Source organism: Salmo salar, chromosome ssa10 (genome assembly GCF_905237065.1).
Source record: "Salmo salar chromosome ssa10, Ssal_v3.1, whole genome shotgun sequence".
Classification (NCBI taxonomy): domain Eukaryota; kingdom Metazoa; phylum Chordata; class Actinopteri; order Salmoniformes; family Salmonidae; genus Salmo; species Salmo salar.
The window spans coordinates 115625874-115639157 of record NC_059451.1 but is presented as its reverse complement, the minus strand read 5'-3'; the positions used below and the strand labels follow the sequence as shown (position 1 = coordinate 115639157).

Genomic DNA, 13284 nt, shown 5'->3' with positions numbered 1-13284 from the left:
AAGGTCTAGGAGCACGAGGACAGATACAGAGCCTTGGTCTGACGCCATTAGAAAAGGTCATCTTTTTGGGGGGTGGGGGGGTTTAGTGGTGCCACTGCATCTAGGGTATTATGTAAACATTACATGCAGATCCTTTTTGTATAACCTAACAGCTGTCAATGCATTTTCCAAATGACAGTCTCCTGTGTGAGGAGCGTAGAAAAAAAATATGGTGTGTACCCATCTGCCATAGCCTCGTAATTAGCAGACGGATTATCGCCTGCGCTGTCCTTGTGTGGTAGCTAACCATTCATCTAAGGTTGTGAGATCAGGCGGCTTGCGAGGCTACATCTGCCACACACTCTGAACAAGAATTGAGGATACTCAGTGTGACTGATAAATCGATCAATTAGATTTTATTTCACAATATAAACTGTTGATAACATGCTTGACTAGAAAATTCTGGAAGAGAAACTAACAATACGGTTTCATAATTTTTACTCAAAAATTATTAGACTGTAACACAATAATCGAGATTCTCATTGACGTACATACAACATGGCTGGCTATAACCAGTAACATAAAACAGTGATATGATTCAGTAACATGTGCAGTAAAATGTTAGCTGAACTACAAAATAATGCTTCATAAAACAATGAGACAGTTTCTAGGACACAGATTAAGCTTAGTCCTGGACTAAGAAGAAGCATGTTCAATGAAGATTCTCCATCAAAAGTGATTTTTAGTCCAAGACTAGACTTAATCTGTGTCTGGGAAAGTGGACCAATATCTTCTCATTAATCAATGTACACGATATACCAGCAGGTGCAAACTATCTGCTGCTAACAAAATTCATCTTTTACAATCAAGAGGTAGTCCACTTGCTTCATATTTCACCTCATAATTAGAGTTGTTGCTAAATTCTGGTCACATTCCCAAAATTCCCAGTTTTCCTGAAATCTCAGTTGGAGTAGTACTGAATGTCCTACTTATTCCCTTTTGATTCCGGGAATGTCACAACCGTGATTAGTGGAAAACGTACAGACTTTGGGTAAGTTACCGGAAATTTGCAACCCTACTCATAACGCACATTCGTATTCCTCTGTAGCTAAAACACTTGTTTACTCTGTAATAGTCCACATTGTTAAGAGAGATAGAAGCTGATCACTGATGAGTGATGACACTATTAACACCGAGGTGCTGTAAGTACATCACATGGCATTATTCAGTTGTGCATCCAGGGTTCATTCAACACTAATATATAATATATATAATATATGCCATTTAACAGACGCTTTTATCCAAAGCGACTTACAGTCATGCGTGCATACATTTTTACGTATTGGGTGGTCCCAGGAATCAAACCCACTATCCTGACGTAGCAAGTGCCATGCTCTACCAACTGAGCTACAGAGGACCAACACCATCAATACCGTTACGGCTTCAGTTCAGTTCACTCAGACCAAGGTTGTTTTCATCAGGGCACAACATAAAACGTTTTAAAACGTTGTGCAACAGAAAACAAATGAGTGTTTCTTATTGGACAGGTCCAGGTATCCCCCCCTCTTTCTAGCTTCAGTCCATTTTTCTTCTGTTTGGTGCCTACTGAACACAACCCAGATCTGAAACCAATACGTTGATGATACACAGCGTTATCCCAGCACCAAAAGCCCAGTCATTATACTTGCTCATCACGGGAAAGCAGTGTAGTATCCAACCCAATTGGAACTGGTGGTGGTATTTAGGCATGTTGAGATGTTGGGGTTAGGAGTACCAGACATGGGGTTGTTGCATTGGGTGTAATCTTGCATGCTAGAATTGTATGCAATATTCAGAGACACACTTGTCTTGTTCCATGAGACTAAGTTGGGTGAGTAGGGAGGAAATGGGGGAGGGAGTAGGGTTAGTGAGTCTCTCCGTTAACCAACGAGCCCTCCCCCCGAGGTGAGGACGACCGTGACACCCCCCTTTCAGTGTTGTCAGAACCGGTGTTGTCACTCTGGCTGTGCTGGTCTGCCGAGGCGGCACTGGAAGGAGTGGAGGCGGGCTTGGTTTTCTCCTTAAAGTCTGTGATTATGACCGTCAGGTCGCCCACCGTAACCTCCAGGTGCTGGGCACTGCTCCGGTCCACGTTTTTTAACCTGGGCCTGGGAGGGGAACAGAGACAGAGTGGTATAGATGGATATAAATGGTCATTAGAAAAACAGGAGGGGTCAATAGTATGGCTAGTCAGGATACTACAATAATGTTCCGGAACTCCAATTTGAGCAGCAGCAGCTGAAAAATGAGCTCCTACAAATATTGAAATTTACATGGTTTTTAGAGTGAAGTACATCGGAAAAAGCAAAAGAAAACTGCAAGACTGAAGAGGAGAAAAAACAAGCAACAAACAAAGAAGATAGGCTTTTGAAAAATAACTATTTTTCATAAAATTGTAGTTATCTTAGCTAGCTGAATTGTTTACCAGTTGCTAAGCAGTTGCTAGGGACTCTTTTGGAAGAAGCTAGCTAGCTAACGAAGAACAACAAAGAATATCTAGTTAACAGAAGAAAAGAAAGAGAAAATCAGGACAGAAGAAAAAGGATATCAAAGTGAAACAGTTCTCTAAAGACACAAGAGACAATAATACAAGAAACAACACTTCTGTAGCTTGTCAACTATGTGTCTGTCTATCCCTGTTCTCTCCTCTCTGCACAGGCCATACAAACGCTTCACACCGTGTGGCCGCTGCCACTCTAACCTGGTGGTCCCAGCGTGCACGACCCACGTGGAGTTCCAGGTCTCCGGCAGCCTCTGGAACTGCCGGTCTGCAGCCAACAAGGCTGAGTTCATCTCAGCCTATGCTACCCTCCAGTCCCTAGACTTCCTGGCGCTGACGGAAACATGGATTACCACAGATAACACTGCTACTCCTACTGCTCTCTCTTCGTCTGCCCACGTGTTCTCGCATACCCCTAGAGCATCGAGCCAGCGGGGTGGTGGCACTGGAATCCTCATCTCTCCCAAGTGGACATTCTCTCTTTCTCCCCTGACCCATCTGTCTATCTCCTCATTTGAATTCTATGCTGTCACAGTTACCAGCCCTTTCAAGCTTAACATCCTTATCATTTATCGCCCTCCAGGTTCCCTTGGAGAGTTCATCAATGAGCTTGACGCCTTGATAAGTTATTTTCCTGAGGATGGCTCACCTCTCACAGTTCTGGGTGACTTTAACCTCCCCACGTCTACCTTTGACTCATTCCTCTCTGCCTCCTTCTTTCCACTCCTCTCCTCTTTTGACCTCACCCTCTCACCTTCCCCCCCTACTCACAAGGCAGGCAATACGCTTGACCTCATCTTTACTAGATGCTGTTCTTCCACTAATCTCATTGCAACTCCCCTCCAAATCTCCGACCACTACCTTGTATCCTTTTCCCTCTTGCTCTCATCCAACACTTCTCACTCTGCCCCAACTCGGATGGTATTGCGCCGTCCCAACCTTCGCTCTCTCTCTCCCGCTACTCTCTCCTCTTCCATCCTATCATCTCTTCCCTCTGCTCAAACCTATCTCCTGATTCTGCCTCCTCAACCCTCCTCTCCTCCCTTTCTGCATCCTTTGATTTTCTCTGTCCCCTATCCTCCAGGCTGGCTCGGTCCTCCCCTCCTGCTCCGTGGCTCGACGACTCACTACGAGCTCACAGAACAGGGCCCCTGGCAGCCGAGCGGAAATGGAGGAAAACTCGCCTCCCTGCGGACCTGGCATCCTTTCACTCCCTCCTCTCTACATTCTCCTCTTCTGTCTCTGCTGCTAAAGCCACTTTCTACCACTCTAAATTCCAAGCATCTGCCTCTAACCCTAGGAAGCTCTTTGCTACCTTCTCCTCCCTCCTGAATCCTCCCCCCCCCTCCTCCCTCTCTGCGGATGACTTCGTCAACCATTTTGAAAAGAAGGTTGACGATATCCGATCCTCGTTTGCTAAGTCAAACGACACCGCTGGTCCTGCTCACACTGCCCTACCCTGTGCTTTGACCTCTTTCTCCCTTCTCTCTCCAGATGAAATCTCGCGTCTTGTGACGGCCGGCCGCCCAACAACCTGCCCACTTGACCCTATCCCCTCCCCTCTTCTCCAGACCATTTCCGTAGACCTTCTCCCCTACCTCACCTCGCTCATCAACTCATCCTTGACCGCTGGCTACATCCCTTCCGTCTTCAAGAGAGCGAGAGTTGCACCCCTTCTGAAAAAACCTACACTCGATCCCTCCGATGTCAACAACTACAGACCAGTATCCCTTCTTTCTTTTCTCTCCAAAACTCTTGAACGTGCCGTCCTTGGCCAGCTCTCCTGCTATCTCTCTCAGAATGACCTTCTTGATCCTAATCAGTCAGGTTTCAAGACTGGGCATTCAACTGAGACTGCTCTTCTCTGTGTCACGGAGGCTCTCCGCACTGCTAAAGCTAACTCTCTCTCCTCTGCTCTCATCCTTCTAGACCTATCTGCTGCCTTTGATACTGTGAACCATCAGATCCTCCTCTCCACCCTCTCCGAGTTGGGCATCTCCGGCGCGGCATTGCTATGCAGACGACACACAATTAATCTTCTCCTTTCCCCCTTCTGATAACCAGGCGGCGAATCGCATCTCTGCATGTCTGTCAGACATATCAGTGTGGATGACGGATCACCATCTCAAGCTGAACCTCGGCAAGACGGAGCTGCTCTTCCTCCCGGGGAAGGACTGCCCGTTCCATGATCTCACCATCACGGTTGACAACTCCATTGTGTCCTCCTCCCAGAGTGCTAAGAACCTTGGCGTGATCCTGGACAACACCCTGTCGTTCTCCACTAACATCAAGGCGGTGACCCGATCCTGTAGGTTCATGCTCTACAACATTCGCAGAGTACGACCCTGCCTCACACAGGAAGCGGCGCAGGTCCTAATCCAGGCACTTGTCATCTCCCGTCTGGATTACTGCAACTCGCTGTTGGCTGGGCTCCCTGCCTGTGCCATTAAACCCCTACAACTCATCCAGAACGCCGCAGCCCGTCTGGTGTTCAACCTTCCCAAGTTCTCTCACGTCACCCCGCTCCTCCGCTCTCTCCACTGGCTTCCAGTTGAAGCTCGCATCCGCTACAAGACCATGGTGATTGCCTACGGAGCTGTGAAGGGAACGGCACCTCCATACCTTCAGGCTCTGATCAGGCCCTACACCCAAACAAGGGCACTGCGTTCATCCACCTCTGGCCTGCTGGCCCCCCTACCTCTGAGGAAGCACAGTTCCCGCTCAGCCCCGTCAAAACTGTTCGCTGCTCTGGCACCCCAATGGTGGAACAAGCTCCCTCACGACGCCAGGACAGCGGAGTCAATCACCACCTTCCGGAGACACCTGAAACCCCACCTCTTTAAGGAATACCTAGGATAGGATAAAGTAATCCTTCTAACCCCCCCCCTTAAAAGATTTAGATGCACTATTGTAAAGTGGTTGTTCCACTGGATATCATAAGGTGAATGCACCAATTTGTAAGTCGCTCTGGACAAGAGCGTCTGCTAAATGACTTAAATGTAAATGTAATACTAACAGGGAGGGCTCAATAGTATGGCTAGTCAGGATACTAACAGGGAGGGGTCAATAGTATGGCTAGGGAGGATACTAAGAGCAGGAGGGGTCAATAGTATGACAGGTTTGGGTACTAAGAGCAGGAGGGGTCAACATTATATTAGTTAGGGTACTAACAAGGAGGGGACAATAGTATGGCTAGTTAGGATACTAAGAGGGAGGGGTCAATAGTATGACTGGTTAGAGTACTAAGGGGAGGGGTCAATAGTATGACTGGTTAGGGTACTAAGGGGAGGGGTCAATACTATGACTGGTTAGGGTACTAACAGGGAGGGGTCAATTGAAACCTGTGAATGATTTTGATGAAATGTAATAATCATGTAAATCATTGGACTAATATAAGATGATTGAAATCTTCTTCAACATTCATAGTATCGTTGCAAATATGTTGTTCAAACATAGGTTCCTCCTTACCTCATCTTCTTGTGGCTGTTCTTTTTCAGTGTTGGTTCCTTTTCACTCTTATCTTTCTCCGATTTCTCCTTCTTCTCTTTTTTGGGTTGTGTGGGTGAAGCAAACTGTGGAGTGACTTGCTGGGCGACAAGTTGGGAGACAGGGCGAGGCTTCCTAAAAAAACAGAAACAAGTGTGACTATTATTGTTTACCCTGCCTTTATGTACATATCTACCTTGTACCCCTGCACATAGCCAGCAGATTCCAACCATACCGTTTACACCGTAGCAATGGTAGTGTCAGCCAATCAGCTCTTTTGTTGTTCAACACTACACGCCAATCCATAATGGCTGCTGTGGCTACTGCTAGCTAACATGAGGACAAAAAGGTCAGTTTTCCAAGAAAACTAGCAGTATTTCTTCAACGTATCACGCCGGCTCCACGGTATCTTAATGTAACCGTGATTGCATTCCAACCCCAGTGCAGCTCAGTGTAAACAAGCGTAAGGGAATCTGCTGGCTACCCTGCACAGTGATCTGGTACTGGTACTCCCTGTATATAGCTTTATTCTTGTGCATTTTATTCTGTGTTACTATTTGTATTTTTCTTATTTTTAACTGCATTATTGGAAAGGGCTTATAAACAAGTATTTATTGGTAAAGTCTACATCTGTTGTATTCAGCGTGTGAGACAAAATCTATTTTATTTGAATATTAAGCCATTAACAGAATTATGCACTGCATATTTATGAACACTGGAAATTTACTGGGGTCCTGTTTAGCTAGAGTCCTATTGTATGATGCATTTTATTTCTTTATTTAACCAGGTAGGCCAGTTGAGAACTCATTCTCATTTACAACTGTATGCATTGTATGGTAAAGTGGACTACCATGAGGAAACACACTGCACATAGACAAATACTGCACAGGGACAACATCTTACAGGGTACAGTGTTGACAACTGACTACTTTCCCTGGAAAATGTTCCTGATCAATTTTGCATCCCAAATCGAAATGTTAGTTTTATCCCTTTATTGAATATATATATATATATATATATATATATACACACAATTGACAATCTGCCACACTAAATGGACCATAGAATCTGGCAAATAATGTCCCCAAATTAGAAGTGTCTCATTCAGACTAACCACTTGAATTTGAGCTATGACATGACAATGATTGATGAGTCCTCTGTTGTAGCTTTAGCAGCCTGATTGATACAGTTACAGTTAATAGTAATCACTAACTGTATCTATAGTCTGAAACTACCAGGACATAATTTCTTTGATTTTCTTACCGTGTTGACGTTCCCTTTCTGACATCGCACATCATGCACTTGAACGCCTCGGCGGTGTTCCTGAACGTACAGACGCTACAGTCCCAGTATCCATCGTCCGAACAGGGCTTCGGTTGCCGCTTCGGCCTTCAAAGAAAACACGCACACAGAGATGGGGCCCAACACTGTCAACATAGACATTTAAGCTAATATATTAATGAATGTGTGTATAATTTTTTTATATATATAAAAAAAAACACAACGATACAAACGACTCTTATTTGAGTCGAATGATCAGATTCGTCCCATAAAAGAGCCAATCCGCCGCCATGAAGATACAATGTAGCTAGCTAGCTAGCGGCGCTACTCATCCATTGGTCGCGCACTGTTTACAAGTGTTCATCACATATTTAGGCCATTTTTCAATAGAAATATATTTATAAATATATAAGTATTTTTACCGTGTGGGGCTCTTCTTGTCTCCCATCGTATAAAACCTGTATTTGTTTGAGCTCAATATTGGTTAATTTGACGGGCAAATGACCAAAGCCGCTCTCTCAGTTGTCGTGAAAACTCCAGTCGAGTCGAGGGATCGTGATCACGTGGTAAAGCCTATCCAATCATTCTGAAGGCACATACACACACACACACACACAACACAGCCACACACACACACAGCCACACACACACAGCCACACACACACACACACACAGCCACACACAGTCACACTCACACACACATACACACACACTCACACATACACACACAATGTCATAATACTGCTCCACATTCTGCATTTTACCTCTAGATGCAGGAAATTTGCACATAATGCGGGTACATATACATTCTCATGGAAAAGCGAGGCAGAATTCCCCCTTTGCCTTTCCTCAATATATTTGATAGCATTTTTTAGAATATATTAATACTTATATTTGAGAATATATGAATACTTATGGATGTGTGTGTGATAGCTGCCTACATAATGGTTTTGCGTGGCATCATATAGTGTAGTCAAAGGTCCGAGCGTCACCATTCCAGAACGGTAGGTGGCGGGATACTCATCGTAGCATATTGCACTTCACCAATCAACAACGAAGAGCTACGGATTTAGGGTTTGGTGGCGTTTGTTGTCGAAAGTTGCAAGTGCAGAAAGGTTAAACAATATCTTCTATTTTATTGACCCCCCCCCCCAAAAAAAAATGCAAGACTACCTTTAATACTAATACACAGAGCACGTTCAGCCGGTAAGTTCGTTTTTCATATCAACAGCTTCAGTGCAAGCGAGCATCTGTTTGTTAGCTAACGTTGACTAGTAAGTTTGCTAGGCTAACTTCGCTACTATGCTAGATATACAACATTGTTTGAAGCGACATTATCATTGCAATTGATTTGCGATGTTCATGCATCGGCATTATGAATCGTCAGTTTTTGAATATCAATCACATTTGTATCAATACTGCATAGACAATTCAATTGCTACATATTTGCAGGTTTTACACAATCCCACACCACATCCCCTGAGGAGCCCTTCATCATCATCATCATCAACAATAAGTAAGTTAGCTAACAACAACTCCACCGAAGTAACTGGACAATCGGTGTGTACAATATGAAGGGACAGTTATAATGAACCCATACTTTCATGGTTTGATTTGCCATATCTGTCTTTTTGCCAGAGTATAAAAGGGATGTTTCCTTAGTTCACACACTGCCTGTACTAACCGCACAAAGTTACTGTCTAATGGGGCATTCATGTGCTCGTGGGAAACTGGAAAGTCGTAAGTCTGACAAGATTGTGTTTAAGTGCTTTCGAAGTCGGACCAATTCTTCAACCAGATTTTAGCTGACTTGATAATACCTCAGCATGACCTCAGTCTCGTACTTAAAGGTGAAATATGCAGAAATCACTCTGCCATTTCCTGGTTGATAAAATTATAATAGTTTGCCTAGTTTCCGTTTATGACAAAACGAGCAGTCATTGTGTAGATAATCATTGTACCATCTAAACCGCTGTGAAATATCTTTACCATAACCAAAAACTTTATTTTCAGCTGTTTGAAGCTGGTGTACAAAACCGTAAGTAAAAGATGGCAAAACTGACAACAGGAAGCGTAGAAATAGCGCACATAGAACAGATCTACCACTTCTTAGACATGCTTTCAATGAGAATGACAGAACTATAACTCACATTTCTATGTGAATTTGGTCAAGTTGCCCAAAAAAATCAAATCAAAGTTTATTTGTCATGTGCGCCGAATACAACAGGTGTAGACCTTACAGTGAAATGCTTACTTACAAGCCCAAACAAACAGTGCAATTTAAGTAAAAAAAAAAAAAAGGTATTAGGTAAACAACAGATAAGTAAAGAAATAAAAACAGTAAAATGACGGTGAAAATAACAGTAGTGAAAAAAGTAAGTCAACAGTTCACAGGTGAAGCGTCAAGGATTTCATTGCCGAACGTAGGATTACAGCTTCTTGTCACACAAGTGTTGAATATTTTTCATAACGGTAAATTCTTAAAAAAAAGATGTACATTAGATACACTATATGTACAAAAGTATGTGGACACACCTTCAAATTAGTGGATTTGGCTATTTCAGCCTCACCTGTTGCTGACAGGTGTATAAAATGGAACACACAGCCATGTAATCTCCATAGACAAACATTGGCAGTAGAATGGTCTTTAAAGAACTCAGTGACTTTCAAAGTGCCACCTTTCCAAACCCTGTTTGTATAGCCTCGAAACATGGTTAACTATAATTTTCAGTGTGGTTACATTTCCCAGCTTTTCACCAAAACAGTGGTGGGGTGACCGTTATTGTTTAAAATGCATGCTGGCCCTTTTAAGGTCTATCTTTTGGTTGAAAAGGTGAAAGGTCAGTGGTGAAACGTCATAACTCGGGATGCTGAACTTTCAAGAACTCCCAACATCATATGAACGCCCCGTTAACGTACAACACACTTGTGTGAAACGACAGCTACTTGTATACATACAAGCAGTGGGATAATGAACTTATTTGAGTCTGTGACCCTTTGGGGTAATTATTGTGCTTGGCTCGCCTGTGATTGGATGCTTGTTGTCCCTTGCAGTGCCCAGGCGAAGGAAAAGTAGAATCCGAGAGGCCTATGACCAGCACTTTTCAGAGAGCGCGGTAAGTGACTGTACAAAGTACTTTTGGCATATGTATTGTCTTCAGAGCTATTAGGCCTTAGACCATACTTAAGAGAGTTTTCAGAGATTTCCAACTTTTCTAGGTTATTTCTTGCATAGCCGTTTATACCATATACCAGGGTATTTCAAAAATCAGACGGTTTAAAATAGAAATATATTTTTTCTTTGGGGGTACCCCCACCTCGAGGGTGCTGTGGGTTCTGTGCTACACCACTACTTATATCTAGAAGTGAAGTATAACTATAACAAATCGATGTGTCAAATAAATGATATCCAGCTCAGGACTCCAGCTACGCATTTGGTTTGCTAACTTGCTAGATAAGTGTCAAGATGTCAAGATCAAGCTTCTTGGTTACAGCAGAGACATTCAATCCCTTCCTGGATTGTTGAAATAGCGCCCCTTGTGTGCACATTCTGTAATACGGTATACCCAGGTATGGTACAGAAACGGTATGAAAATCTGGATACCGCCCTGCACTCTTGTTTTTTGATTGAACTAATCCGTGTCGTAATGCTTATGTTTTTAGGTAACATACCCAAGAATTGTGAATGCTGTGGAGAGGAGGACGGCCGGGACAATACCGGAGCAAGACTATGACAGGGAATTTGAATATGAAACCAATCAGTATAGCGGCATTCGAAGTTACCATGATGATGACCACAGAGGATACCGTAGCGACAGGATACACACAGGAAGTGATCGAGGATACCATGGTGACAGTACACCCATAGGAAGCATACGAGTGAGGAATTCCCCACCTCCCCGACAAGTGGGTGAAGCTTTATTATGGTCAATCTAAGATTTAGGCCCAAATACTTGTCATTTTGCAAATTTTGGTGTCAGAAGAAAACTGAGTAGTGACGCGAAAGGTTTTAGCTGAATAGTGCTAGGTATTTTACCAAGTCAATACCCTCTCTACTATTTTCTGTCTCTAATATAGGATGACTTCTTCATTGCGTTTTTTCTGTGCAGGAGGATTACAGAGATTCCTACTACAGGGGCTCCAGAGATGATTCTCTGATGGGGCGTCAAGGAGAGATGAGGTAACCCAGGGGTCCCCTTCTGTTACTTGTTAGGCCTAAGTCTATGAAGCTTTTTTGTTCATGATGGTACGGTAGTAAGCCTGCTGTGTTTTTATGAACATGTGTGATCGAGACCAGTGTCTTGTATTGCTCCTTACGTATGGGGTACTGATGCTTTATATGAGCTTGTATAAAACAGGGTTGTGATGTTATGTGACTGTAAGTCGCTTTGTATAAAAGCGTCTGCTAAATGGCGTTTATTTTTGTTCATATTCTATGAACCACCAGGTGGCAGCAGAGTCTTGCCTTTCTCAAGCCCCTTTATGAATGGTTTGAGGTTTTGTGTTGATTTGAGGTTTCTGAGAGCATTTTTCAAGTTATGTACTGTACCAGTCAAAAGTTTGGACACCTACTCATTCCAGGGTTTTTCTTTTTAATATTTTCTACTTTGTAGAATAATAGTGAAGACATCAAAACTATGGAATAACACATGGAATCATGTAGTAACCAAGAAAGTGTACAACAAATCAAAATATATTTGAGACTCTTCAAAGTAGCTGCCCTTTGTCTTGATGATAGCTTTGAACACTTTTGGCATTCCCTCAACCAGCTTCATGGGGTAGTCACCTGGTGTGACTTTTGTGGAATTTCTTTACTTCTTAATGTGTTTGAGCCAATCAGTTGTGTTGTGACAAGGTATGGCGGTATACAGAAGATAGCCCTATTTGGTAACAGACCAAGTCCATATTATAGAAAGAACAGCTCAAATAAGCAAAGAGAAACAACAGTCCATTACTTTAAGACACGAAGGTCAGACAATGTGGGACATTTCAAGAACTTTGAAAGTTTCTTCAAGTGCAGTTGCAAATCCATCAAGCACTATGATGAAACTGGCTCTCATGAGGTCCGCCACAGGAAAGGAAGACCCAGAGTTACCTCTGCTGCAGAGGATAAGTTCATCAGAGTTACCAGTCTCAGAAATTGCAGCCCAAGTAAATGCTTCACAGAGTTCAAGTAACAGACACATCTCAACATCAACTGTTCAGAGCAGACTGCGTGAATCAGGCCTTCATGGTGGAATTGCTGCAAAGAAACCACTGCTAAAGGACACCAATAAGAAGAAGATACTTGCTTGGGCCAAGAAACATGAGCAATGGACATTAGACTGGTGGAAATCTGTCCTTTGGTCTGATGAGTCCAAATTTGAGATTTTTGGTTCCAACCACTGTTTCTTTGTGAGACGCAGAGTAGGTGAATGGATGATCTCCGTATGTGTGGTTCCCACAGTGAAGCATGGAGGAGGAGGTGTGGGGGTGCTTTTCTGGTGACACTGTCAGTGATTTATTTAGAATTCAAGGCACACTTAACCAGCATGGCTACCACAGCATTCTACAGAAATACGCATCTGGTTTGCGCTTAGTGGGACTATGACCCAACACACCTCCAGGCTGTGTAAGGGCTATTTGACCAAGGAGAGTGATGGAGTGCTGCATCAGATGACCTGGCCTCCACAATCACTCGACCTCAACCCAATTGAGATGGTTTGGGATGAGTTGGACTGCAGTGTGAAGGAAAAGCAGCCAACAAGTGCTCAGCATATGTAGGAACTCCTTCAAGACTGTTGGAAAAGCATTCCTCTTTAAGCTGGTTGAGAGAATGCCGAATGTGCAAAGCTGTCATCAAGGCAACGGGTGGCTACTTTGAAGGATCTGTTATATATTTTGATTTGTTTAACACTTTTTGTTTACTACATGATTCCATATGTGTTATTTCATAGTTTTGATGTCTTCACTATTATTCTACAAAGTAGAAAATATTAAAAAGAAAAACCCTGGAATGA

General features: G+C 43.3%; 1 protein-coding gene across 1 annotated transcript; it reads right to left on the bottom strand.

Annotated features, from left to right (window-relative positions):
- Nucleotides 1-369: 369 nt before the first annotated feature.
- LOC106561625 (YY1-associated factor 2) lies at nt 370-7861 on the bottom strand. The gene is made up of 4 exons (XM_014125751.2): nt 7708-7861; nt 7268-7393; nt 5987-6139; nt 370-2126 (listed from the first exon to the last, which is right to left on the bottom strand). Exons 1-4 carry the CDS (start codon nt 7731-7733, stop codon nt 1883-1885), a joined length of 549 nt encoding a protein of 182 aa, XP_013981226.1. The 5' UTR covers nt 7734-7861; the 3' UTR covers nt 370-1882.
- Nucleotides 7862-13284: the final 5423 nt, after the last annotated feature.

Coding starts and splice junctions, on each gene's coding strand:
- LOC106561625 (XM_014125751.2), bottom strand. CDS start 7,733: ATGGGAGACAAGAAGAGCCCCACACG. Junction 7,394..7,707: donor GACAAGAAGAGCCCCACACG/GTAAAAATACTT, acceptor TTTTCTTTGAAG/GCCGAAGCGGCAACCGAAGC. Junction 2,127..5,986: donor AACAGCCACAAGAAGATGAG/GTAAGGAGGAAC, acceptor TTCCCCTCCCAG/GCCCAGGTTAAAAAACGTGG.